The sequence below is a fragment of the Varroa destructor genome, unplaced genomic scaffold (assembly GCF_002443255.2).
Source record: "Varroa destructor unplaced genomic scaffold, Vdes_3.0 BEIS01000003.1, whole genome shotgun sequence".
Lineage (NCBI taxonomy): Eukaryota > Metazoa > Arthropoda > Arachnida > Mesostigmata > Varroidae > Varroa > Varroa destructor.
Genome location: NW_019211456.1, coordinates 42,148,190 through 42,174,817, shown reverse-complemented (window position 1 = coordinate 42,174,817; position 26,628 = coordinate 42,148,190). Strand labels below are relative to the sequence as shown.

The 26,628-nt window shown below is 41.4% G+C and overlaps 2 protein-coding genes and 2 long non-coding RNA genes across 7 annotated transcripts in view; 2 read left to right on the top strand and 2 right to left on the bottom strand.

Annotated features, from left to right (window-relative positions):
• Nucleotides 1-26,628, top strand: part of LOC111247455 (proclotting enzyme-like) — a 74,217-nt gene that overhangs the window by 12,750 nt on the left and 34,839 nt on the right. The window lies entirely within an intron of this gene.
• On the bottom strand, nucleotides 794-14,584 carry LOC147756972 (uncharacterized). The gene is made up of 2 exons (XR_015323181.1): nucleotides 14,198-14,584; nucleotides 794-1,853 (listed from the first exon to the last, which is right to left on the bottom strand). It is a non-coding gene; the product is annotated as an uncharacterized LOC147756972 (long non-coding RNA).
• LOC111247829 (uncharacterized) lies at nucleotides 6,980-8,105 on the bottom strand. Its single transcript, XM_022799265.2, has 2 exons — nucleotides 7,851-8,105; nucleotides 6,980-7,298 (listed from the first exon to the last, which is right to left on the bottom strand). The coding sequence occupies exons 1-2, from the start codon at nucleotides 8,058-8,060 to the stop codon at nucleotides 7,146-7,148; spliced, it is 363 nt and encodes a 120-aa protein (XP_022655000.1). The 5' UTR covers nucleotides 8,061-8,105; the 3' UTR covers nucleotides 6,980-7,145.
• On the top strand, nucleotides 8,176-26,603 carry LOC111247830 (uncharacterized). Of its 4 annotated transcripts, none has more exons than XR_002672278.2 (4): nucleotides 8,176-8,339; nucleotides 8,732-8,843; nucleotides 10,101-10,249; nucleotides 21,617-26,602. It is a non-coding gene; the product is annotated as an uncharacterized LOC111247830 (long non-coding RNA). The 4 variants fall into 4 exon arrangements; XR_002672280.2 differs by having other exon boundaries at nucleotides 20,643-26,602; XR_002672279.2 differs by lacking the exon at nucleotides 21,617-26,602 and adding an exon at nucleotides 11,899-12,037.

The window sequence follows — 26,628 nt, the reverse complement described above, 5'->3', positions numbered from 1 at the left end:
AAAGCTTGAAACGACTCGCTTGTGCTGGTTGGCGATATGAGTCTATCTTACGGCGGCAGAGGCTGTTTATTGTCCCCGAATGATGGAAGTACGGAACGAAGCAATTAAGCTACTTCCTCAGGATATGATTGGCCTGGGGTGAAATGTGATAGGCTGAGTTAGTTAGTAACGCTGACGTTATGGAAAACGAGTTCGTTGGCTGGGAACGAAGTAAACTGTGGGCGCTTCAAGGCGAGCCCAGAGAAAATTATGTTACGGCTTAATACTCGCTCCGTAGGCTAGCTACCGATTGTCCCTCATACATCTACCTTGTAATGGTCTTACTGGTTAGCTGAAGGTGACGTAATCTTTGATAGGATTAGCCCTAGAAAAGAGACTGTTTATAGAGGCGAAAAAATAAAAGCGGGGGGGGGCTTGACTCAATTAACAACTCGGGGCAACACAGGACTTTACATTGAATATATGCATAGAAATAAATGGCCGGCTGCGTACGATGTCCGTATATGAGCTTTGGTATAAAATATTTGGAACGAATATGTAACATGAGAAACAAAGCAGGCCTACGTTGGCCTATTTAGCTATACGATTGTGCTACGTGGTTTATAAGAATGAAAATATGGCGGAAACTAATTATCCTTATAGTTAATGTATTTTACTTTGGTATTTTTTCTCGAATATATATTTGGTAGCTTAGCTTTTCGTCAAAATGATAATAGGCAGATATTGGCCTTGTCACATGCGTATGCTAATAAACGAAACCTTTAGAACAGATATAAAAGAATACTACAATAAATAAATGCGTCTTGCAACGGCTATCATGAGCAAATATATTTACGAATGTCCTCAAATTATTAGCGATCTGGTCTGACAAATTCAACATTTTCAGCTCAGCAGGAGTATTCTTTCACAGGCAGAGGTTCTCTGTGGCGGTGCGGGCACTGCGGTATTGAGCCAAATCAACCTTTGATATAATACACACAGCATTGAGTAAAGGCACGAAAAAGATTGTGTATATAAGTAGGGGAAACGGGTAGGCTTCCAGTTGCAACAGTAGTTACTTCAATTGGGGACTTCCTCCAAAAAAAGGCAAGATACCTTTTATTGAAGACTTATACGTTTTTAAACGGTAAACCTACTTTTGCTTCATCCTAAAAATCAATTTACCTTTATACGAGTCGATAATTGACGCATATATCACTTTTTGGGGACTTGAATTTGCTCAAAACACCTAAAATATAAAAACCTTTCAAATATGCCGTATCACTTGTTACGTAGTAAAGTAGAACAAGTAAGTCCAATGAGACTGATCTAAACGCATGTAAATTTTGATATATATTTACATTTATATATTGCATTTTCTTTATGTACATTTAAATAACAGTATCTAGTTGTTACGTTTGTCTTAATAACCTAATCAAATGCTATTCTGTCGGCATGAGATCAATTTGGAGCTTGCTCCCTTTATTCTACTACTGTATTACTATGCAGCATCTACTCTTATTTCGTTTGTTCTGCTTTACTTCAGAAGCCCTGCATGGCAGCTATGCAGAGTCTCTTATTCAGACCACCTCGACTGCTTCACAAGCGTCCCAAAGCGAACCCTCATTTTTCTGCAGGGTCTCGTTGGCGCGCGACCCCTGGCGCCGTCTGGTGGCTTAGCGGCGAAACTATAGTGGACGACGCACGTCTTCTTGGTTTCCCTTAGGCCTCGAGCCAAAGCCCAATAAAGCGCCTCGTCGAAGTCGCGGACGTACGTATCTTGACAATCTTCACTCACGCTACAACAACAAGCAACAGAAATGCTATTTGCGCTTTGCCTCACTAATTCAGCTAATCGAATAACGTGCCGACACCTGGAAACAGACAGATCATATACGAACTGCTATCTTGCAATCATGACAGTGGCCAATTGACGATTGTTAAAATAAATCGGGGACCAATCACTTCTACCTATAAATCATCAACAAATGAGCATATTTTAGCTTGAGGAGGAGTATCATTGAAGCTCGTGTGCCGCGCGCACGGTGATGCTGATTACTCACGGTCATAAGTATACCTGACCTTTGGGGTTAATTTTTGGAGAGAAATTTTTTGAGCTTTGAAGAAGCAAATACTTAATTGCACAATTCTTATTCTAGTAGATATTTTAAGATCATGTAATGTATGATAGCATTTGTTTTAAATGTCTAGTGATTTTCTTACTAATATTATACAGAGTAAACTGGCAACGAGCAAACTCGTGTCGACCATCGCAACACTGCCTTTGAAGTCATTTGATTGACTAGGCTCCGCCCAGTCTTTCATTGAGGGGATTTGGTCTGAAGTACACTACGATCGACTCTTTCCCTCTGTGTGCTCGGTTCTTCCGTCGCAGTGAGGAATCTCACAAGGCTTTTCGATTGCGTAGCGGTTTCGTCGGACTGTTTCCTTATATGCGACATTTATTTCTATTAAGAATAATACATTGTCTTATATATATATATATATATATATATATGGCGAAGAATAGTGTACCATAAAAAACAACACAATAATAGGTTCACTATAGTAATAATAATAATAAATCGCTTATTTACTGATTTCAAATGATGGCATCGTCCATTATTTTATCCGAAACAGCTTACCGTATTAAGCCAGTCGCTAACTGGGTTTTGCTGGCAAATTTTTGGTCCTCCTAGTCCGGTTCTGAGTTACCGATACGGGCGACACCAAACAGAACTTGTTCTTCTAGTTTCTGGCGGCTTGGATTAGGATTTTAACTTTGAGCTAAAGATTGTATTTTTATTCGTTTATTCGTACAAGTTGTAATGGCAGCACGAGCAATGAAAAGCAGCTCAAGGACAGTAAAGTCTGCTGAATTTCGTTAAACTAGTTGATCCCATGGTCTTTATTAGGGGCTCTATCATAGCCAGCATTACATATAATTGCATCAAGCTTTTCATACAAATATTAAGCATCTTCTAAACGGTGTTCAAGATAGTCAGTTACTAATAACTGTATTAATCAAACACGTATGCAAGATGTGATAACAAATTGTATACATTTTTACCACGTCGAAATGCCTTAAATGTATAACTATCGTCATCTATTTCCGTTTTGTTTCAACACGCGAGTTTCAGTATCCGACCTGTCTTCATACATACACTGGATATGTACACGCCGTTTTATTTAGTCGTACTACTCTCTTCACGGTTGTGTTTCATCCGTCTTAAGATTCATATCTTTCCCAAAAATCAACTCACATGGTCCTATTTTTACTTCAGTCGCTGCACCCTCACAAGAGAGAAGCTCCCTCACTTTGAAGCCCCACGGTACGGTCCAGTGGCACGGAGCTCAATACATTGACGGTCGCTGGTAGCGGTGATTCTCTGTGTTGAACTGAGTGGGTCTACAGCGCCTACAGCGCATCGCGTCGCGCACTGGGTTGCGGTACTACCCGCGGCAACGCCGCGACGCTTGTCTATCTCTGCCTGTTAAACGCCTGTTCTCTGCTTCAGCTGGCGCTGGGGGTGCTTACTCCACTGTAAGCTGCTACAGCCCGCAAACGAACAAAACACAACCAGCAGAGGAGGCGGTGGTCGCCGAAAAACCCCCCACGGAAACGGACCAATCAGCGAACGAATTCAGCTATCCCAAAGGCGTCTCAGTGGCGATTGGTCGTGGTAGCCGAGCGTCAGCCAATCCTGAGCAGCCACTCCTGGCCACCGCAGCCGCCTCGTCGACGAATGAAAAAGGTCGTTTAATTGACAAGTGTAAACACTCGAAGGAGGCTGCTGCCTGCTATGGCGTTGGTAGCTACGGGTGGGCGCCTCCTGGCGAATAGATGTAATTAACGATGAAAACGATGACGACGGCCGCGTCGACCATGCCAGCTCCCGGCAGCAACAACAATAACAAAAGCAGTAGCTGGGCAAGACGCACGCAGGCACACATACACACACCCGTACGACATGCTACGCAACAACAGGACGCAACACAATACAACGTCCTGGTGTTGCCATACGAGCGGCGATGGGTGCTGATGGCGTACGAGAATGAAACCAAGCAAGGAGTAAGCAGTAAAGGAAGGAATAGGATAGCTCACTCACTCAGCCACTCGCGTCTCTAGATATCCAGCTAAGCTACTGGATGGCTAGCTAATCTTTAACCAGTCCTTTAGCGAGAGGAATCGTGAGGTGAGAGAAAACATACGAAACAGGATAGAACCAGTGTTAACTTGCCCGCAAGCTTCGCTGGCGGAAGCGTTCTGCGTTACTAGGCGCCAGCAAGTAGAAAGGCGGGCAGAATTCAAGATTGTTATTACTTGGACCGCGCAGATATGACGCAGGACAGTATCTAGGTGTCTTTTCAAGTTCACCAAAGATAAGAATGTATTTCAGTCTTTAAATGTATTCATTGTGATTCGTATATGTTTCTAATAGCTGTTGAAATGTTCCTGATGATTTTATTCTGATTTACTCTACGCTTTCGATTATTACCAAACGTTTATTTAATACTAGCCAGATAAGATGCTGACATGATTTACCAAGTGGCCGATTGGTGCAGACAATGCTTCCCAGTCCTAAAGCATAATTGAACGACGAGAAAAGAGGACCTGATCACGGGTGCAAATGAGGCACTGGGTGTAGTTCACAACATCTCAGAGTAGATTCAGCATACGGACTAGCTGAATCGAAGTCTATTTAGGCAACACATATTATTTTTGTACCATTTGTTTCGCTCACCTTGTTATCTCTGCTAATTTTTATTTCTAAACTGGTTTCTTATCCGTTTAAAGCTACCTTGCTAGCATTCAGGTAGACTAAGCAGAGTTTAAAAATATACTTCTATACATTAAGAATTATCGTCAAGTCAACAACGCTGAACATCGATTTATTGTCCGCCGGCAATTCGCTCTGTACCTTGATCTGTATTTCGCTGCTCTTCCCACAACTGCCGCTAGCAGCGCCACGATAGCGGTATATTTTATCTTTGACCGGCTAACATCAGCGCTCTGAAAAGCAGAAGCAGCGACGCCTACAACGGCGAGAGCGTGGCTCGTGGCTACACAGAGAAGATACTGCTAGGTAAGTTAGGCTGACGATGACGACAACGTTAATGAAGTCTCTTCCTCAACGTCACCGTGCTTCAATGGCTGCTGTCGCTACTGCCAGTAAGTACTGCTACTGGCGATTGTCTCCGGAAAACTACGTTGGAACTACTCTTCTGCGACATGCCTTCATTGCGTCGACCCTTCGCCTTGTTCGCTCTTCAGCAATAGAAGATAGGGTCGGGTTGGCCGCCAATGCCTCGATAGTATCCCCTTGGCTGACATCACCCCATCGAACTGTACCCAGTCGCCGAGGGAGCACCCACAATCGCACACACGCCGAGTCGGACTCCTATTTCGAATCTGCGACCTCCCGGCGAGCAGTCAACCTCCCGGCACAACTCGAGGCCATTGTACAGAAGGACGCCACAATATCACGCGTGCTGCAACGTAAGCATACGTACACTGGCTGGACCAGTAGTAATAGTAACGCTAAATCGAACTAACGCAAAAGCTATGAAGTATGAGAAGCAAATCTTAGCTGTGGCTGACAGGACGACGGAAACGACGCTTTACATTTCAGTACGCACTGCGGCGCACCAAATGGACTATACCTGATTGAGACTGGTTATAGCCGATCCACGTAGGTCCACGTTGTTACGGAATTAGAAAACATGGAAAGAGTAGTCAACTATTAGACCTTACACATAAAAAGAGAACGAGCCCCTTTCTCGGTGACTGCCGTCGTGTACCACGATATGCTCCATTCGACGCGAAGCTTTATTGCTATTCATTCATTAGTAAATAAGGTTATTATCGAACAGATTTATTATGATGATCAGAGTCAGAGTCATTCGGGCTAACTAAACACTCAGACAACACATGTATGTAAAAAGAGGGAGAACAATCTTACAATATTGGTGCCAATTTATCTACTAGATGTCATAAGCTTCTCAGATTTCGCTAGACATTGATTTTCTATCTTAAGGCCGCATTGAGGTACCGACGAAGGGGGCTTAAATAGCTGTTTTCTTCAATCAACCAGAGGCACTACAACTGGCTTTCCTGAGGTTTCTATTTTTAGAAAGTTTTTCCTGATACACACTTTTCTTTGACGGCATGCATTGAGCTCAATTTTTGGATAGTTAATGTCCATTTGCCATCGAGGCCGCCCCTGCCAACGTCTCAAGAGGATAAAATAAGAGTATCTAAAACCTAATTTTCGTAGTTCGTCACAGATAAAATCGATCCTATTACTAGTATTACAATACGACTGACAGCTGCTATTTGTCGCGACATTTTTGATGCCATTATTAAGCTTCACAATTAAACTTTCGAATTTTTCTCGGCAATGCAACCAAGGCGACCGGCGAAGGCAGCGATCCTTGAAACTCGGGTGACTTTGCGGCGCTACATGGGTAATTCGAATTGCCTGTGACCCAGATTTTATGGTCAATAAATTGCGTTTATGTGGCAACAAACTTCGGTACTTTACATGTAAACATCTGTAAGTTCAACACTCCTATTGATGTCTTCAAGACATAAAGAGAATCGTCCGAACGGTTACGCTCCATCTATAGCGAGCAGGGAGGATTGCAATGCCTTGCTGATTAAGCAGTAATCATGTAATGCGACGTTTGTAACAATGTAATGTATGCAATATAAATATTTAAAAGCAAAGTAATTATTTAGTAAATATCCTTTCCCTTTTTGGGTCCTCGAAATGTAACCATAATAGTTGGGTGGCGGTGCTAAGCTTCACAACAATCAGTCCATAATTTTAGTTCTTAGGCAAATAGTACTATACTATGACAAAAAAACCCAGCGACGCTAGTCGTATTGGATCTTCAAAGACCAACATCCAATATATATATGTATATAAACTCCTTTCAATTCCGGTACACTCGGAGATTTATGCATAATATTATGCAGTTCACGCAACATTCAAGTACTCGACGTACGCTGGCTTACTCAGGAAATCGTTTAAGTCAATGAAATACGACTCACACGCTGTTTTCTACATAGATGGATAAACACGTTTTTCGTTTTAACAAAAGTTCTTCTATTTCTATTTCTAGCATCTAATATCCTGGGTGCCCATGTAGATTTGCTCCGTCTAGGAGCAAGTTCTGGATTGAGTCTCAGTGACAGGCTCTCCTTTGACGTAGACTTTTACCTCGATACCATCGCGCACTTCTTCGTACACGAGTGTCTCATCGGTAGAAACAAGTGGAAGTAAACGAAATGGGCCTGTTACATCGATTAGAAGCTGCGATTCAGAGAACAATACACAGATAGAAGAACGTACACTAAATAGACATTTTCTTATTGACGCAGACGTGTTAGCTAACTATTTTGGTCGTTAGGTCTAAATAGAAAAGCAAATTTGAGCGCTTAGATCGACAATCAAGCGACGACCTAGCGTGGTGTGTTCTGAGCAAAAGTAAGTACCTGAAGTTAACAATGCAACACCCCTAAAAGATTCAAAGCACATGACAATACTGTTTTAACCACTGTCTCTCCTGTTGCCTCGAAGACACTTGCGATATTATTGTACGAATATGCAAAGGACCTTATACCTTTTGCCTGGTATCGGCCCTGAAATTATTCTCAGCAGTAATAATGCACCGTTCTTATTTGGTGGATAGATACAATCTTTCCGTCGTCATTGAGCTTTATGAGCACAAGTTCCCCAAGTATTCTTGCAGATTGCCCTACGGTAATATGATTTGATTGCTAACGGCGTTTCTGGTAAAGGTAACACTTCACTAATATCGAGATGACGAGAAGTCCCTGTCTACAGGGTTCTCAGATTGACTACCTGATTGGGGACCTGCTTAAGGGTTACTCGGCATGTCGTTATCGTCGACTTTTGGCCTTGCTCGTATGCCACCACAAAAAGCTTCCGGGCACCACAGAAATTAACGCTGTACAAATCTCTGGAAGGCTTAATCATCAGTGAGGTCCTTTGTGGAATATCGGTAGAAGTTAAATCTGTCACGACAACTTCGACAAGCTCGGACTGAGCCATGTCGGTCGAAGCGTTCACACATTCAATAGTGCTTGTTTCGGGGATTTCGAATAGCTTATGTTTTTATCTGATTGTTTGAATAGAACATACCGCGCCATTCATTTGAAGTGCGAATCATTATGATATAAACACGCTCGTACGAATTCAACAACAATGAAGCTGAGCTTCATGTCCTTGATCTACTTGAGATAGACCTGATTCTCTGAAGATACGTTATCGGAAAACAGTGCCAGACCCAGCAGTATGGAATGCCTAAACGTACCGAATTTGTTTGAAAAAGTAGGATCCTTTCCGCCGTTTGTAATTTTTCTGCATCTAGAAGATGCGGTTCTTGGCAAATTTGACATATGTAAAGTACTATTGATAAGCAGCATTCATATAAACATTCTACTGAGCTTCAATGTAAATCTAGCAATCGGATGTTTAAGGTTCAGGGACACCGTATGTTAGGTGAGCCGAAACACAAAAAAGAGTTCCAGCCAGCCCGAAGTAGCTTTAGCCACCTCTAGCACTTTGGAAGGCCATTACAACAGTGAAATGACCAATACATACTTATACGTTTCTGCCAAGGACAAAAGTCCAGGGTCGAATATACGTACCTAAAAATAGGCTTACTATCCGCTATGTATACTGTGACAGTCTACGGAGCTTTCCTGTGATTCACCTTGCAGATACCATTAACGGGCGACACCAAAGCGTTGTAAAGTAAACCGACGGTTTTATCCCCGAAGACTGTTATGATGCTTCCAGCTTTTCGGAAATCTCTCAGCGCCAATTACTCAAGTGTGTGTTCATGTGTTTTACTTCATGATTCATCGGGTGTTATAAATTTTTGTGAAAAAATTTCTAAAAAAACACCCGATGAAGTACGAAAAATGAGGTTCGTGTCATTATGTGAGTCGGTGATTTTAATGGCCCAGATCGATGGAAATGCCGAACTTTATTGATAGTAATGTTTTCTTTTCACAGCTACTTAGCGATGTAGCAATAAGAATTTCATTGATTTGGAAATGATAACGCGTTATGAAATGGCTCTACTATGGGATGCGTTTAAAGTTTCTAGGTTAGATTGAGCGATTTGATCAAAGAAAATTTTCTTGTCTGGGTTTTCTTTTAACATTGGATAAACATTGAACCAAGATTCGGAAGTATTGAACATAACGTCGACGAAAACCAGTGCCATATCTGGTTAAACCTAGCATACTTCCTGATGATGCGTTCGATATCAACTATGTAGCATGCGGACATATTTGGATATGCCTGAGGGTAGAACTATTGGCACTGTTTGTGTCGCTTGAAAATATTCTAATCTTTTGTATATATATATATATATATATATATATATATATATATATATATATATATATACATATTTTTTTTACCTAGCATCGAAAAATTCGACAAACTTAAGCTTGTATGTCTATATTAAGTGTGTTACATATGAGAGAAGAACAATTACGATAAATTCATACTTGTTAAATTCTATTGGAAGATCCTATAACGTTACGATTATCGACAACGAGAACTATCAGTGCCCTGTGCCCATACAAGCGCTCGAACATGTATTTGTAGTTTATTTGCAAATCAAGGCTGCTACATGTCAACCAGTCGCCATCGCCTATGCCAGAAAAAAAATGGGTCAGAAAAACATACCGTAATAAGTATCCAATGCCCAAAAATCTGCGATCGATTAGAAAATGAGTTATGATTATATAAGCTGCAGACAGATGATACTTATTCCAGTTGATGAGGCGGAATCGTTAAACCGCGCTGGCTGAACGTTTTCTCTCTGCGAATTTGTATACGTAGACATTTTGTGTTTCTGGCACTTTGAGCTTCGTGATACGTATACATTTTTTAGCTGACTATGTAACCAGATATAAAAACCTAGAAAGAAACCTAGTTATCTTCTGCGAGTTCGAACGTATCAGCGAATACGCAAAAAAACAATTGACTAGATCAGAGAAACGTGGATATCTGTTAGGCTAACAAATACTTCACTGGGACATTTTCTCGATTGATTGATTCCGCCGTCTGAAGTATGATTTCAAGGCCTTCTTTCATAACGCTGATCCCACGAGATGATCGTTGATAAACGTCAAATGCGAGATTGATCTCTTTGCATTGTTCGGAGGCGTTCATGTTTGAGCCAAGGCACCACATACGGAGAGGAAACACATAAGCTAGAGGTAATGTTATCATTTGCTTAACTTAATCAAATAACGATAGCTAATACACTATCGACACTACAGGCACTAAAATGAATTTAGGAACCATTTGTGAATTATTTGAGAGTTGGGGATCTTTATTTTTGGCGAGAAAAACGCTTCCTACTTCGAGTATAACGTAAGTCAACAAATTCAGCAGTTGCAGCATGTTCTATCCCGACGATGGAAAAGTTGAAGGTAGTAGAGCTTTGAAGAAACAGCTCACACCTTCTGGTAGCGTGGCGTGAGGGGAGGTGGGCAACTTGGAAGTAAAAAAAAAAAAGGTTTATTCAAGCGGTTTCAACCCATAAGTTTCCCTCGCGTTACGTATAATGACCTTACAGTAGCCATGCCTAATTTAGTAACTATACTGGTTGTTGACTTGATTCAATTTCACAAACTTTTAAGTCAAATTTAGTACCGAGGTACCAAGAATGCCGTTTGACGAAATACGATATACAAGCTGAAAATCACTCAGTGCCATACCCTTCCCCCATAGTCGGATCGGTACCATTTCAATTGATCGTGACCACTTAAGTTCAGCGGAAAATATAGATGCCTCCATTAGGTTCACATAATATGATGCGAACCTTGAGGTGGGTTGCGGTCACCTAGAGGGCCCTTCATTGGATCTGAAGAGGGATCTGCTTGGGTCAATGCGTAAGTGATAGGTTTTGTGTGGAGCGTGCCCCACTAGCGGACCTGGGTAGCTGACAAACTGTTGAAACGATGCTGGTGACTGAAATTAATATTATACGATACTTACGAGATCCAAAAAATAGTATTCCGTTTGAGCGAAAAAAATACATATCTGGATGCGCTTTTTGCACCAAAATCAAGCAACGAAAGAAACTATGAAAATGATCATTTAACCCCATTGACCCATCCTTGATACCGATATAGCTAAAAGCAGTTCAAGTAAATATGGTTCGTCAAGTACAAATGTCTAAATATCGCGTTCGAAAAGATCGACTACCTCTAAAGGCAACTTTTGCACACTCTGTACTTAAGAACAGTGCGTCGTTCTTTGGATTGCTAAAGTCGATCCCTGTAGAATTGCTACAAGTATACCTGGGGATGACTAATGATTACCCTAAAAAAAGGTGCAGGTATTTGACTCATAAATTTGCCTATAGGGACAGGCGGGCATCTGGTGAGGGTGTAACACAAATAATCCTATTAAGACTCCATCTTGGCTCCATTCATTCCACCCATATTTAAGCACAAAAACACACTGCAGGTGACGATGACCCGTCGAAGTGATTTATGACCTGATAAAAGCGCTTTGAATTCAGGTACGCTAGTTTGCAGGAGATTATGAATTGGGGCTTAGTACAAAGCAACGTTCAATGTAGGCGGGTCGAGGGTACACCGTTAAACACTTGTCCGTCTGTAAATATTCACTTAAAACGATGCGACGTTTGCGAAAACACGAACTGTGTCATAGAAGAGTCACTAGACAACGTTACGGTAACATACACCTTGTTAACCATAATAAATATATATATTCGTTGACCAATTCTAAAGGTAAAAATTGTACGTTAATACGTCTGTACATCAATTAAGCTAAATTGTGCCACATTCAATGTTTCCGATACATTTTTTTTTTTGGAATCTCTCTATGTAAAAAGTTTCAGTCGGACGAAATCTGTTTATGTCCCTGGATCACAATGCGTCCCTAAAATTGACAGGCAAATACGTTACGTACTAAACAGACACGGACACCTTCTCAATTTAATCTAATTATGCCCGTTCGCCTGTGGAAAGATCGCTACCGCTATAGTTGTTACCACGCCAAGGGGCAGGTGGTCATCATAAACATTGACCTAGAACATCGACATGCCATCACACATCAGACAGGCGACAATTGCTACCGCGTATAGCTACTATGGCGATAATTGAGAACCTCATCTTCGTCCTCATTAATCTTAAAATACATCGAGCCAAGTTAAACTAACATTACGATCTCTTGAGTCATACGGACGACATCTCCCATCGGAGGGCTAGATTGATTTATCAACTGTTCTTCACCATTTGCCTTATCGACCTCACTTACTACCAATCGTTTCGGCTACGCTAATACCATTAACGTCAACAGCACGACTATTGCTTTCGCCATCGCCGTGACGGACTTCAATGTCAATTCGAATGACTGGTGCTGCAGCACAATTTAATCGAGAGAACATTCCGTGGAGAGTTCTATTGTACAGGATTGGACACCTGTGATGCAAACACTCTACGTTATTACATAGTTTACTCTGTATGTATATGTTTGAATTCTATGTTATTGTAGCGGTTCGATTGGACGCAACAGGGCGGTATGTCATAATGGGTTAGCTATGGACCGGTTGCTGTTATCATGATCGATGATTCCGCATCTGATCGTATCGACAGCGCCGTCTCGGCGCAAGCCATTAAATGCATTGTCGGCTCACTGAATAGCCGCCCGGCTGCCCAGTCGATTAGCTGGAATAAAACTCTGTCACCTATCGCATATCCTCATCGGTGTACGTAAACAATAGGCAGAGTTCCAATGGAAATGGACCGAGCCACTTCGAAGGCAGGGGGCGAACGATCAGCTCAGCAGCACACGTTGATCAGCTGCCGCTATTCGTGTCGTCGTTGCTTGCGTCGGGGCAAGCTGGTACGTCAAGTGGCGACGGCAACGCTAACAACGGTGGTGGCTGCATGGGATCCTTCTGTCATTTTTTCAGGCCCGTCGGCTGAAATATCGACTCTTACCGAGTTCAGTCTTTTCTTTCCCTGTAACTATACTACTATATGACTACTACGTATTTGACTATCGGCGACGCTTTCCACGTTTTGTGTGTCCGTGCGTATCTGTGTGTTCATTCCACAATATAAGTGAATTTTGGTTTGGCAATCGGTATGGAAGGGGGACAATGAAGAAGATTTCGCTTTCTAAATTTGTATAAATAAAATAAAACGGTAATCTTGTCAGTTGATGACATAGCACAATATGGTTTCGATCCTCGTCTGACATAACACAGCAGTACCGATTAAGGCTTTGTTGACCCACTTGTATAGAGGACGTCAAGACTAGGTTGCTGGTGTGGGAACGATTGGTGTAGATATAGTTGCCATTGGAAACACGTTATAGTGGAATATGGTTCTGTCGGAAACGTTTTGTGAGCATAACAGACCAATAGAATAGTAGTTGTCTGCTAAACCTAAGGACACGTAAGAACCGAAATGAGATGTAGACGCACTTTTAGTCTATGTGTTATCCCTTAACACTTCCTTAATTCATTTTCCATTTCAGTTTTCAGCTGTTCTAGCATAAGGGCTCCGCGAGGCCTGAGTAACAGGTAAACAAAGAGAAAACAGCTCCTGACCGTTATGAAAGTGGGTTTCACGAAACATCTTGTTCGATGAGACGCGTTTTCTATACTAAATATCGGTTCCTGTTTAACTTTCGTTAATGTTTGCTTGTTTACCTCGAATTCGTTCACAGTGCAGTGTGTCTTCATAGACTCTAATACATACATAGTGCGTGCGTATCTCTAACAAATACATGCTCACCATCCATAACGGCAAACAGCCGCACAAAGCTAACCTGCTCTCAGCAGTCACCATCTTAGTGACGCGAGTCATGCACTAATCTGAAGTTCACGTAGAACTTTCTTCGTAGTGATTGTCAGGATCATCATGAATGCCGCACATTTTATATATATATATATATATATATATATATATATATATATATATATATATATGGTTTAAGCTTCCTTGGATGCGCCCATTTCCGAAACGTTGACGGCAACGAAAAAAGTGTGCATGTGTCTCTACATGTAACGCTGTATGATTACCGTGTGGGTTGTTGGCGGTAGGCATCTGTCTAGCTTTCATTGTTCGCCTGATTTTCACGCCGTTGTTAAGTGCCGTTACAACAAGTTATCATTCACGTACCGTCAATGCACGCATGTCTGTGCCAATTGTCGAGAGCTCTTGACGCCATTTTATAGGCGCGCATCAACGCATGGAACATTTTTGAAGTGGCCACATCAATAATGCCATTGGTGGCTGCCAGTAGATTTTGCTTAGATGGCTATCGTAGTGGTTATGTTACTCAAATTGTGGGCTGTTACAGCCCTGAGGAAATACCCTTCGGCCGTGGTGTCTTCCCTCCATCTAAGTGGCTTATTGATTCGAGCCGTCAAAGCTCAAATCGTTCGTTGGAAGTTGTTCGTTACGGAAGGTTGTAACGCGCAGTCACAGACGTTTACTGCTGCTGATGCGACCGCGTTTACAAATGACGACAAAGGCTTAAAGCAAGTTGAAGACTGAAGCGTGGGAGCTGATGAATGGTGGCAGGTGGTAAGGCGATAAACATGAATAGTGATAAAGCATGGACATAGAGACACACAGATAAGGTATCAATAAAGAAAATGCCATCTTCAACTGTCAGCTGATCGTCGCGTACAGCCTCGGCTATCACTCGGCTACAGTCGGTGACACGAAATCAGATTGGTTTAGTTTGTTGAAATTATACTACTACCTAAGTGAATTCTAGGTCTGAAGTGTATTACCCACTGTTATGGATATTGCGATACGTCAATCAGTTCCTACTGTGCTTCAAATAGAATCTCTTAGATGTTAAATAGCTTTGGTTAAGCCTGTTGGTTTCGAGACTTAAATTATCTGCATAAGCGAACGTTGGATATTTAGGCGTAAACGATATACGTTCATCACTGCACGACAATGACTGTATTCACGCATACAGTCATTTTTGGAACGTTGTGCCTTAATAATATTGACTGGCTGGCAGGCAGGCAGGCAGGCAGGCATACTGATGTTTCTTCCAAATGATCACAGGCGAATTTTAGCTAGTTTACGAAGGCACGCTTATGTTACACGCGGAAGCCTCATCGTAGCCGTTGGTACGCTTGCTTGACCCTGTTACGCAAACAATCGTGCCAAAGACAAAACAAACGTGTTTTGTGCAACAATTCCCGATAAGCACGACCGTCGCAGCGTGCCTGGGCTATGTCAGGCAGACAAATGATAGATCCTTAGCCTTGCCCAGGTGGGCACGTCAACCCAGGTTCATTGTGCGAGTCGCTCGCTTTTTTGACTCGACCAATCGGCCCCTGTTTAAAGGCGCACGTTTTGCAATGATCAATATTAGCAAAACAGTTTAAAGCATAGAAACACTATCGTCGAAAAGGAAGGTCTAACTCCTTACGACTAAAATTGAAAGCACATGCACATTGGATAATACCAGCAACGACATCAGTTGCCGCAACTAGCAAAACCCGCCATGCAGTTGAGGGGTGAATCTTAGTGATGGCTCACGTAGTAGGCCGACAGGCCACACTGTGCTGACTTTTTGCCTCGAAAACAATGCACCTTTTCGTTCAATGTCAATATGTAAAACGAGCCAATGTAGATCAAGGACCACCCGTGAACTTCGTTTCTTGCGTCATCCGACAATTACGATGCGCCGTCTTCTTTTAAAGTAAAGCCAATTACGCATCGTTGTTGCAAGACAAGCGATGTGTCGGTTAGGTCCTGTATAACCTGCAAATATATATCACACTTCTGTTTTCCACAAATTTCTTGGACAAAGCGAATGTTGCATTTGAATCCTATTTCTGGATATGACCAACTTATCAGGAAGATATCCAGCTTTTTACGCATGTTGAAAAAATTATGGTATCAAGGGCACTTATGTCGATAATTTGTGTAAATAACCGATTTATGAAGCTAGATGAAGCAAAACATCTCTAGTAAATAAAAAAAGCGAGTCCCAAGCAAAAAAATCTACACTGCATTAAAGCGCGTTATATCTTTATAGTGTCAATCTGGTTAGCGTTGACGTTCAAGGCGCCTCTTATTGTTTATTTTCCAGGTCAGGACAATAATTCGTCCTATAGAAAAATTATTACGTTCTACTTTCAGTACTGAATTTGCCTTGCTACGAGAGTAAGCCTTTAAGGGGGTGAAAGGATTTTCGCACGAACTAGCTCTTGCCGCGTGTATAACTGTTTTCATTTAATCATACCTGTCGTGTGGTATTCGCCTATAGCTTATGAAACCATCAAGGGTCGCCTGTTGAAACGACTTCTTTGGGCAGCTACTTTCTCAACAAACAGGGGGGTTGGGCTATAAGTAACTTAAAAAAAAAACCTAATAATAATTAAAACGAGATCGTACAATACTTATAAAGCTTCAGAAGAAATGTATCAGACGTACATTTCAAGCGAAGTGCTATGTTTAGGATAAGTTTCAGGCTCAAAGGGCCATGCAACTTCCCTAACTGGGTTGCCTAGCTTTATACGTAAATTTCAAAACAACTTTTAGCATTTTCCATGACAACCCTATAAATCCGTAGGGTCCCGTGGCTTTCGAGCGTGTCCTATGGCTGCGCGACTATTCAAATATCCTGCAATTATTGTATGTAATGCAAATAAATTCTGTCTTCTCTGGACGCGAGTCGCTGACTCCATACGGATCAGACATGCCGCCTAAGCTACTGCAATATCCTGTTATCAGATGAAATATCTATGTAATAGCTTTGTCTTATAACAAAATATTTGCTGAAGACATCTACTTGTTAGAAGCAAGAAGACAGTAATAGGATTGATTTTGGGAAAACAAGCAAAACTTGAGAGCACTGCTTTAAAAAGGGATTACAGGTTATGCTATTCTATGTTTCTACAATTAATTCAAACAATATACAAGACTTTCCCTTTTTCATTGAAGATCAGTCATTAACAAGGTGTCGGTTCTTTCGCCGGTGTCTTCACGATAATAGCCCACTAAACAATTTATTATTATAAAATGATGCTATAACATAGCATTTTTCGAATCAAATCACGATATGTACAACCGAGTTGGCAGACTAAATTGACTAGACAATGTTCATCTTTTCATACATTACCTGAGCATTTTTGCGTGGCAAACGAACTTTACTGACTTCGCCCCAACTATCAGATGGGTCGAGTTGTCTCTGCGGTCTTCCGGCCACGATTCAATAGAAAATAATGGAATAAATGACCTTATGCGGAAATATATGTTAATGTTGTTTGACTGATCTATACAGCAAGAGTAGTAAATTATTGTAGTCAACTTCTTCAATGAGGAAAATATACTTACTCGATTCTGCTAGAATTTATATTATTATTTTATTTTATAATCTTTATAAAAATTATGGTAAATTTTGATTGTGCATAAATTTCAGCTTGCGCGGCCCACATTAAACGTGGGTCTTCCCAGAGACTCGCATTGGAGTACCTTCGCCTGCTTATATAAACTATTAATAATTTACCAATTACCGTTCGTTTCATATAACGGCTTTTAAGAACCCAAGTGAAGAGTGAGTTTGCTAAAAACACCGTTTGTAATCACAAACATTACGAAACGAATGTGGTTGAAAATTTTTTTCATTCATTTTTCATTTAATTGGACGCTTTGGCGACACAGTTGTAAACGACGAAAATTTGGTTTAAATTCAGCGTCCAGACACTCCCCTGAGTGTCGTTCGTTTCCGGAGCCACACACTGGCTTACGATCGTACCTAGAACAGCTCAACATTCTGTTTCTTCTTTGTCTTTCCATTTTCTTGACGGCAGATGCTGCTAGCCGTTACCGTAGTGCTCGCTAGTGTGTACCATAAGTTAGTTCATTGCTCTATCATATAGGACGGCTAGCAGCTATGACGACCTGTCGATAATTTTTTCGTGAGGAAAAACTACCCCCCGATTCGTTGAATGACCAAAAAAAAACTGCATGTGTTATATTGTAAACATTTCTGCTCATACAAACGTTATCAACCCTAGTGGAGTTCCGCATTTATAAGCGTTTATACGATTCTATCTTAAGATTGGCTAAAATTCGTTTCGTTCGCCAATTATAGAAATTAGTACGAGCCAAGCTACTCATTTCAGCTTGACGAGAGCGATTGACAATCAACTGTCTTCAGCATAAACAACCATTGTAAATATGGCGTTCTTGTCTAGCATGGCATCTTGTCTCGAAGGGTTCAACTATTCCACTCAGAATAGAAACAGGATAAAAACAAATCCAGCTGTACAACAATAAGCTTACAAATAATAGTTCGAATAGGCAACCAAAGACACAGTTGTTACTACTACGTTTATGTGTCACTTGGTCATGAGTTGAGTTTTGAGCTATGGCCGAGTATTCGAGGCGGCTCTCGCGAGCAGGGAACTGAAGCTTTGCAACTGGACATGTTTACAGGGAGTTGTTATTTTAAGCGAACAGAAACATGTGTGCATGCATATATGCGATGCCTTGCTAAACACAGGCACTATTTCTAGGCCATATGGTGGAATCTCAGTGCTTGGTGGTCCGCTAGTAATACTATTTAGTATACGGCTCCAGCGGCGGCAGTAATCTCCGGTAAAGCGAAGTTCAATTGCAGTATAGGTACGGTTTTGTTTTTTTCGTTGGTGTGATTGCTCAGTATCTAGGCAACCGTTACCGCTACAGACTATGCAAATAATGGACATACAGTTACGTTGCACGACGTTAATCGACGAAATTCGGCCGAGCATACAACAGCGCATAACGGTAGTAGTAATTAAGTCTCAGTATATCTAACTGTGACTTTCCCAATGTCGTTTAACTGTCATCGTCGGACAAATACGCAAACAGCAATATCTATTGCTGGGGCCACTCGCATAGACAAGTGCTACCGCTCTAGCGAGGGTCATCTAGCGACCTTCCGCCGAAATTCAAAAGCTCAATGTGTTTCCTAGCTCCCAACAAAGATTGTAAATATGGAAGGCTAGGCCAAATGAAGCACGGCCAGCGTCTGTTTGTTTCCATGCAGCCATACGTTACTTATGGCACAGAACCGTGGCGGTTGGCTCGCGGCCAAAAGCGAATACAAGAGAGCTGCAATGATTGGCTGGAAAAGCTTTGGCTTTCGTTGCCGCAAAGTAAAGTTATAGCGCATCGAACGAGCAGATGACGGCTAAGATGAAGTGCACAATAAGCAGATTGACTACTTCAGTTAGCGAAGCGCGAACTGGCACGACGACGTCGACGTCATCGTCGTCGATGGCGGCAGTTGAAGTCGCAGCTGCAGCTTCGACACGAACCGTTAGAGGCACAGTGGTCTGTTCGTCCGCCAGCAGGGATCAACAACAGTAGTGATTCGTTCTCGGTACAATTCGGTACTCGATCGGCTACCCGAAGAGGCTGACAATTTGAGGGATGTAGGGGAAAGATATCAGCAGGTAGTGGCAGAAAGCATAGTGGTCTTTGACGTGGTTAAGCTATTGGAAATAGCTGTGCCCTAACCGCGGCTGATTGAAAAAAGAACGCTGCTGCAATGTTGGCAGAATATTACGTTGATGTCGTAATGTTTTGTTACCTGCGTTGGAGGCTTTCTAGCGTCAAACTGACCTAGCGAGATCGATGATCCGTCCGTAGGTCCAGCTTCTGGATCCTGGCATGTTAAGGCTCGAGCGTGCCTTGCGACTGCCACGTGGCTAGTTGAACTATTCGACGTCTCGTAACAATGTGGTTTATAATCAAAAGAGAAGTTCTACAGGAATATAGTGATAGTATAGTTAAATGTTTACGACGCCAGGCCATGCGATAGGCTCCGTCATTCGATTCCACCAAGGTAAAGGATGGATCTAGTGTTGATTTGGAGCGAAGAGGTAAACAGCTCGAATAATTTAGCCTGCTTAGACAAATCGCCAACTACAGAAAATAAGGGCGCCTTTCAACTGATCTTAAGATAACAATCTTAAATTTAATACTCAATGAGTATTACGGTATCCTTCCAGCATCTCAAATACGTACGAGGGTCACCTTGACCTCAAGACACGAACAGTTTTGTTTGCATTAAGATACGTTTTCCATGCGGCAATTATGAGCGCATTATCAATCCGTACTTTCAGCTGCTGTTATTTCAAATGTTCATAGGTACTAATTTTCATTGTAGACGTACAATTATGACTTGAGCTACTGTCGAACGACAAACAAACAGAGCCTTATTGTAGTACACAACGACCTAGTGGATACTCAAGACAATTCAACGTCATCTTTAACTTTAGATAGTTTCTATCGGAGGGGGCGAATCGTACGTTGCGTTTATCTGTGTGAAGGCTGCCTGCTTGAGTGACGTGCATGTTCAGTGGACTACCTCTGTTTTCAGCAAAAATGGCTATTTTTCTAAAAAAAAAAACACTTTTAACGCTACATACAGTACACACAAGTCTTTCCGTACAAGAATTAAATTCGGCAGATCTGCATCAACAAAACTGATAGTGTGTAAAAAGAAGTTGAACTAGTTCTTATACTTACTAATAAAATCTGGTCTACTTTTATCACTGTCAGCTTTCATAGTGTCTGCATTTTTTCCGTTTTATTTAAGGGAAAACCTTGAAAATCGAAAAGCACATCGTAAGGCCAGCCTTCGTCAATTCTCCGATATCTAGTTATCTACCGCGTGATACAATTCAACTACTAGTACAGATAGTACGTTCCTCGCAGCTTTATGGATTACAGATTTCCTTTACGCGCATCTGTCACTTATTGGAGTGACGTTCAGTCTACAGTTTTCAATCAAGGTTCTTCTTCCTCTATGGGAATTTCTTCAAATGACTAAAAATGTCGAAATTACCAGTTGACCTGGCGTTGTTACCGTATTCGAATTCTTGCCACCGTACCAGTCATCGTTATTATCTATCAGCATTTGTCAAGTTTTTATTACACAGCACTCGACGCTGTTCGACTGAATGCTATTTTTAGTCCTATGATCTATCATCATTTTGTCGACTTATAATTTTTAATAAGGGTAAAGGAAAAAAATTGCGCTGCTACTCCGGTCTGCTGCTAATGATAGCATTTGGTCGCCGGAAGAATACCGAAAAAGCTCGACGGAGGAAATCGAGACACTGTAAACGATAGCGTAATGGCATAGACTGACGCGGTAGCCGTTTGGCTGGCAGGGTTGCATAAATTGCCACCTAATAAGGGATTCATAGAGGATTTGGGCGATGCGGGCACGGTCTTGACCAGCAGGTTCCGATTAACATCCTGAACTCACTAGGAACCGGTTACTGATTCGCAGAGTTTCCCCGTTCTTCGGACAAAAACCGTCTCGTTAAAGATTATGATCTACCTACCCATTTCAAACGGTATATTTGTGTTGTTCATGTGTGAACTGATTTTTCCGGATAGACTGCTATTTCTGCTCACCGAACAAACAAGCAATAGGACTCACCTACGTCTTTCTAACATTAATCTGTTACACAGTCCTCAGATAATTTCGAACTGCCAACAATCGATGATGGAACAAACAGTGAAACCATGTGCTCTGTCCTTTCCGTTATTGTAATTTTGCAGTTATCGTCGAGATGTAAACAATCTATTTGTCGTCTGAAATAATTGGGCTGCAGCCCTATCAAAGGCAGTGGCCGTAGAGATGAGCAGGCGTGCGTGACAAGAATACCCAAATAATACTGAGCCTACAACGAAATCAAAAAAGACGGAAAAGAAAACGAAAATAAATGATCGAACCACAACAATAACAGGCAAAATATGATGGCCACGCGGAATTACCACCAAGAAGAACAGATTACAATTGCTACCGTCTATTATACTATCTATTATATACATAGTTATATATATATATCGCGAAGATGCTGAAGGGAATAGTTGACGCAGCTGTCGTTAGCCAGTCAGTTACCCGTTGTCGGACAGAGCCGTGCATAGCGTGATAGCCTTATCCAGTTGCGGTATTCAGATACTGCCAATGTTCTTGGCTAGTTCTCCTCCACATTATCCTGCTCGTTTTCCTTCTCTATAGTAACGAACGACAGACAAACAGACGAAGGACATGGCCTGATTTGTGATCTAGTTTATGGTGATACTCAGACGGCGGAATAATAGCAGATCTTACTGAAATGATGTACGAGCTCTTCACGCTCTTTAACAATGTTGACCAACAAAGGATGACCTGTTCGTCGACTGGCGCTTGCCCCTTGTTGAACCCCAGATCCTCTTTTTCTTTTTCCGTTTAGCTGGCGACGGCATTTGCCAGTGAACAGCTAGTTCCAATGTGTAGCTGAGTGCATAGCTTGGCCTGCATCTGCCACTAGGTCTATTGAGGCAATACTGCCATTCTGTCTGGTTATGTAACTCGCCGATAAAAGAAGGAGACATTTTACTTGGATGGAGTGAGCATAGGGTTGCCTATGTTTGTTCATGATAAACTGATGTGATACCAATTTGTTGAAAAAAGTAATCAGTGGTGAAAAAATTGAATATTCTCGGTAAAGAGGTGAGGAGAAAAACAAGCGAGTTGTGATTTTACGCTGAGTGAGATTACTTCAGCGGAATACTTTATCAAAGAGAAAGTCTGTCATGATAACGCTGAATGCATTGTGGCCATTATGTCAGACCTCCGACGAAAGCGTGCATTTCGTCCCGATGAGTTGATCAATCAGTATAGACGCATATAGTTATATCAGTGTAATTAAGGATAAACTAATCCAAGTTATTCTAGGTTTAGGGAGTACTAAAAAACGAGCACGACTCGTGGCAGCGGACAAATTCGAATACTCCTGAGAACGTGCTATAATTTTAACGCTTTAAAAAAAAACTTATATATACAGTTGCTGCAGGAATATGGTATCATACGATCGGTTGCTAAATTATCTCTTCATCGCAAGCAGTGATTCCTGAATGGTTATTACCACGGATCCATTTATAACACACTCAAACTTCTACCGGTCCCATACAGTTTATACATGGTACAGCTCAATGGGCGATGACATGTTGATCCATTTGTTGTCATAATAATTACCAATATTGTATTGGATTATACTATGCTTGTGTCTGCCCCTATTGTCCAGTCTGCTAGGAAAAAAAGCTGTTTTTAATAGGCACTATACTAGTGAATATGAAACATCATTTCGACGCTTCACGTTCAGTCAATGAATGGTCGAAAAATTCATTTGAAAATCCTCCGAATATCTTGCATTGAATATATAAGAACAGAGTATAGATTGAGCCCTTGCAGTTGGGCGCTTTGTAGAAATTATCCATAGAAATCTATAAAATACTTTGGTAGGTTCGCTAGTGCCGGTAAAAGGTAACTGGGGTGCCAACTACTGCATATATAAAATAGAAATAAAAAAAAAAACTGCAAAATCTCAACTAAATTCAAACGATGCTGAACTGACCGCCAACTATTGTAGGCAATAGATAATTCATGTAAAATAACGCTTTCAAATCGACCTTTGTGAGTGCATTAGGTTAACAATCTAACTATAGACTATGCGCAGTGTCGATCCATTAAATGTATATAGTTAATCTTATCAATCATCTTGATTTTTTTAAACTTTGTTTTGCGCTCTAATCTAAAAGACGCCACAGGATCCCCCTAGGCTGTTGGTTGTTATCGCTGCCGCAATCGATTTGATTATGTTTCTAACTCGGTAGGAAGGGCGGTTTGTCATTTAGTCTCCAATACTCAACATGTACTATCTTCTGACTATGAAGATACGAAAAGTGCCATAGCGTACTCACGCTACCTTTTGCTTTCATTCAAGCAAAACATCATAACCCAGCAAGTGCTCAGAAGACAACGAGCCGCGAAACGTTTACCTCGCGCCCATTTACAGGTTCCTATTCCATCATCAGTTGACTGACATTCTGCAAACTTGCTTTTTGTTCACATGCCGTCCACCCTCCCGCAGCAGTGGCAAACAGAGTAACGCTAGGAAATAAATTTCCTTGGACTATTATAACTCAGGTATCCTATATACAAGTTCCACGAGGCTAGAAAAGCATTTTAGCAAATCGAATACAGAAGCAATCTCTATATATGAACGAATACATCTCTGATCGGCCTTCGTTGCAGGAGCACATGGCTAGTCACTCTGATGAAAGCTCAAAATAGCCGTACGTCATTGTAATGTGATGGCCATCAGGAAAACGTTCGTTTTCAAGACATACAATTTCAAAGGTTGCCTTATTATGCATAATTGCTCGTTGTTTTGTTAAATGTCGCGTTTTCACGGGTGTGCACTGGATATTGCGTACCAGATGTCCTAATATTGCCGCAATACCAACATAACTTATCCGATCTAAACCAAATATCCGTTACGATTTCTGTTATAAAAAAAAAAAAAAATACACAGCGCACTAGAGTAATGCTGAAATATCGTTACTCCTGAGCGTGTTGATGAAATAAACATTCAAACTACTAACTAATAAAAACACTGCTGTCAAGCTATTCGTCTAGAAAATACGTTGGCCACACAATGAACTTCAGCTCGTTCGTTCAAGTTTAGAAAGCCCCGTGCGCGACAATGGCTTGTACGTTTTGCTGCGAACGACGAGAACAGCAAAAGCAGTTTTGCGTCAGGTTACAGAACGTGATCAAGTTCCAGTGTATCAAAATACGACGTATTCGGTCAGCGGTCGCAGAACGCAGCCGTACAACTGCATCAGGCAAGCTTGAAGTGCCCGACAGAAGTTCTTCTGTAAACCTATGCGTATCAATTACATCCAAAGCTAACCCGCGTCGGCACATCGGAACAGCAATACTTAGCAGAACTAGTGCAAGGGCTAACTAAAACAGATTAAAATAGTCGGGCTTAATCCTGCTCGCCTTTTCTTGGTTCCATCTCAGTACAGGTTTAATCTATTGATGATATATTGCGAAAAAAACGGTCGGACAGCCCATTGACTACGGTTCGCTATAACCAAATAATCGCTCGGTTACATTACTCCGTGTTCACTTCAATTTAGCGTAGCGTGGCACGACAATTGACCCCCATGAAATGGACCGCACGACTTCTGCCTGACGTATATGGGTCCCTTTAATGAAATACTCGATTATTTTTACTGAGTTTGCTGACCAATGTTATGACAAAAATAGCAACGATCATATGAGGGGCAGCAGAGGTAGAAGTTTCATTATGATTCGATCGACTGGAGTAATCAAATATTTCGGGCTCCACGTTGGCTACTGCCGTTAACCGTTGCCTCAGACGACCGGCTTTCAGCACTACATAAAAATGTGTCTACGGCCAATCTCGAAAGCGGTCTCCCTGACGCTACAACAGCGCCATCATCGGGACGGCAACATTGGCATCGACGATCGTAATAGCTAACGAGCAGAACGAACGTCGGACGAACAGTACGTAACGTAAATAACTGGAACGGTCATACACAGATGCGCACGTGACCACATGCAATCAGCCACTACGCATGTAAAAAAATTTCCGATCGCGATCATCATCAGACAATTTTATTTTGAGTTACTTGCTACCGTGTTGTGTTCGGGGCCGGGTGTCATTTGATTCCATTGTCTCGTATTGGGTCTTAAAACAGTACGATATCAGAAGCTTTTGAGTTCACCACGCAGACAATTCACTATGATAGAAATGTATAGGATGTGAGAATTATTAATTTAATACTATTTTGTCAGTGATTAGGTAAAGCTGGCAGTTCATAGATTAAGCAAAGGCCAACTGCACGCCCTGCGTAATAGTATGTCGATGTTTCCGCTAAATATCTTTCAATCCTATCTAATTAGGAATGTATAACGTAATACGTTCTCTAAAATCCGGGGCTTATATACGACCCGATGCTGATTGATTGTGACCCTCGAATACAGTACATTACACACATTTTAACAAGCGAATATCGCATTCAGGTATCTTCATAAACTCTTATCTCGCCAGTGATTCTTTATTTTTATACATACATTTAAAAACGTGCTCGCTTCTCCAAAAGCCCGTTACGTAATAAAGAAGACGCTTTATTGTGTGGTAAATGGAACTTTATATCAAATTCGGGCTTTAGATAGAAAAAAATAGGTGTTTATTACGATTACGATTTGCGTATAGCGGAACTGGGCAAGCCTTATCCACTGGGAACTGTCTACGAAAAAGAAGGCAGCCAATAAGTGTCTATATAGATCTCAGTGAATTGGCCGGTCAACGGGTTGTCTAACGGAAAAAAAACGGAAAGGTACGGAGGACATGGTAGCTTCTCTTCAAAAGAGTGGTTCAAAAAAATATATGTATACATTTTTTTTGTTTGCTATGTATATATATATAGTAAGAATGGCCGATGCCGTTCTGCAAGACCTTTATTGGAAGGTTTTTTGCATCCACCATATTCTACAAATCTCGCGCTGGTAAGCTATCACTTTTTTCACTGAGTATCAGTGTTAGACAAGCCTTTGATATTTGAAAGACAAGATTTTTGAAACATTTGACAATGAAAAACATCTCAGATACGCCTGGTTAAGCTTTTTAACACCGAATGAAATGAGCATTTCTCGGAAAGCAGAATAAATAAATTAACTGAGAGGTAGGAAAAGGTCGTAGTGAGTGATG